The sequence below is a fragment of the Nicotiana sylvestris genome, chromosome 2 (genome assembly GCF_000393655.2).
Source record: "Nicotiana sylvestris chromosome 2, ASM39365v2, whole genome shotgun sequence".
NCBI classification, from domain to species: domain Eukaryota; kingdom Viridiplantae; phylum Streptophyta; class Magnoliopsida; order Solanales; family Solanaceae; genus Nicotiana; species Nicotiana sylvestris.
In genome coordinates, this window is record NC_091058.1 from 215,308,672 (window position 1) to 215,310,312 (window position 1,641).

Here is a 1,641-nt window from a genome sequence, read left to right on the forward strand (position 1 = left end):
ATTTAAATAGTCGTTCACCTAATCTCTTAAACTAAAAATAGCCGGCGGATATATAATTTATGTACAATTCATATATAAATGTATAATCTATTTATACTGGTTAGAACAAATAAACATTAAATTTGGCCGGCTAATTGTGTAACAATCCTAAAAGTTAAGCTCTTCATTTAAACATAATGAAATGCTTATATATGCTTATAAAGAAACAAACTATAGATAGACATGTGTTATAGGTTTCTCCTTATAGAAAGAAAAAGATGGTTGATAATATCAACATATTAGGGTCTAAATATGATAGAGAAATTCATAAATCTTACAATTATTCAATTAGTGGTTCCTCAAGTGATCAAGATGCAGTGATTAAGGAGCAAGAAAGATTACTTCCAATAGCTAATGTTGGGAGAATTATGAAGCAAATTCTACCACCAAATGCCAAGATTTCAAAAGAAGCTAAAGAAACAATGCAAGAATGTGTTTCTGAATTCATTAGTTTTGTTACTGGAGAAGCCTCAGATAAGTGTCATAATGAGAAGAGAAAGACTGTAAATGGAGATGATATTTGTTGGGCTTTAGGAAGTTTGGGATTTGATGATTATGTTGAGCCATTAAAGAGGTATTTGCACAAGTATAGAGAGTTAGAAGGTGAAAGAGTTAACCAAAATAAGGTTGGTGGAAACAATATTATTGAAGAAAGGGATAGAGAAGTTGGACTCTACTCCTCTCCCCGGGTTCAACTCGATCACTTGAACAGAGGGATTTGACCTACCGACTGCAGAATCAGGTGTGAAGACGGAAAGAACTATAAAAGGGAAAGCGTTTTTTATTAGGAGTTTCTCCGTTCTTAAGACTCAGATTTAATGTTCTTGGTGTGTTTTGATGAGTAAATTTGCATTTCCATCTTCTTCTTTTTCTTCTATATATCATGTAATTTGCTTACTATTTGGACAAGTTTTCTGATTCATAAATCTTTCTGTCACATATGACCATTTAGTCAGAAAAGAATTCAAGATTTAAACTTGATAGGTTTAATTTTTTAGTATTGAAAACTCATTGTAATTTTCATTTTAAATTATTGGTTCGGAATTTTATGTTTGTTGAAATTTCAGTGCTTTTTTACACACACATATATATGTGTGTATTATTAGTTGTTACATTCTGTATCAAAAATATTGAGCTCAGTTGAATTCATTGAACATAGGCTCCATCCGCCTCTGCAGTTGGTCATGGTTCTTGATTTAGGGTTCTTCTGAATTTTACTTCATTGCAAACAATATACTGTATATAACTAGAGCAGGAGCAAAGAAGTAGAGAACTACTACTCTAATAAGAGGCAAAATTTTATTTAGAAAGTATTCCCATCTATGTATTATCTCAACGGATAAAATAAATATTGCTTATGCATTCTTATAGTGTAAAAAAAATATTATATAATTCATATAATTAATTTATTACTGCAGGTTGCTTCTCTTATTTTTCAGATAATTATCTTCACTTGTTATGAGCAATTACTTGCGGTTAATTTTTTCGTTGTCGATGTATAAAAGTTAAAACTAATAAAATAAAGAGTTTAATGTATATTCACCTACCGTGTAAAATAAATATTGTCTTTACACATGTTGTAGCTGGTAATCTAATCTTATT

The 1,641-nt window shown here is 30.2% G+C and overlaps 1 protein-coding gene across 1 annotated transcript; it reads left to right on the forward strand.

The window, feature by feature from the left end:
* Window positions 1–257: 257 nt before the first annotated feature.
* On the forward strand, window positions 258–761 carry LOC104236925 (nuclear transcription factor Y subunit B-5-like). The gene has a single exon (XM_009790971.2). The coding sequence runs from the start codon at window positions 258–260 to the stop codon at window positions 759–761; it is 504 nt and encodes a 167-aa protein (XP_009789273.1).
* The last annotated feature ends 880 nt before the right edge of the window (window positions 762–1,641 follow it).

Bases quoted from the DNA above. Each gene is read 5' to 3' on its own strand.
- LOC104236925 (XM_009790971.2), top strand. From the start codon at position 258: ATGGTTGATAATATCAACATATTAGGGTCTAAATATGATAGAGAAATT.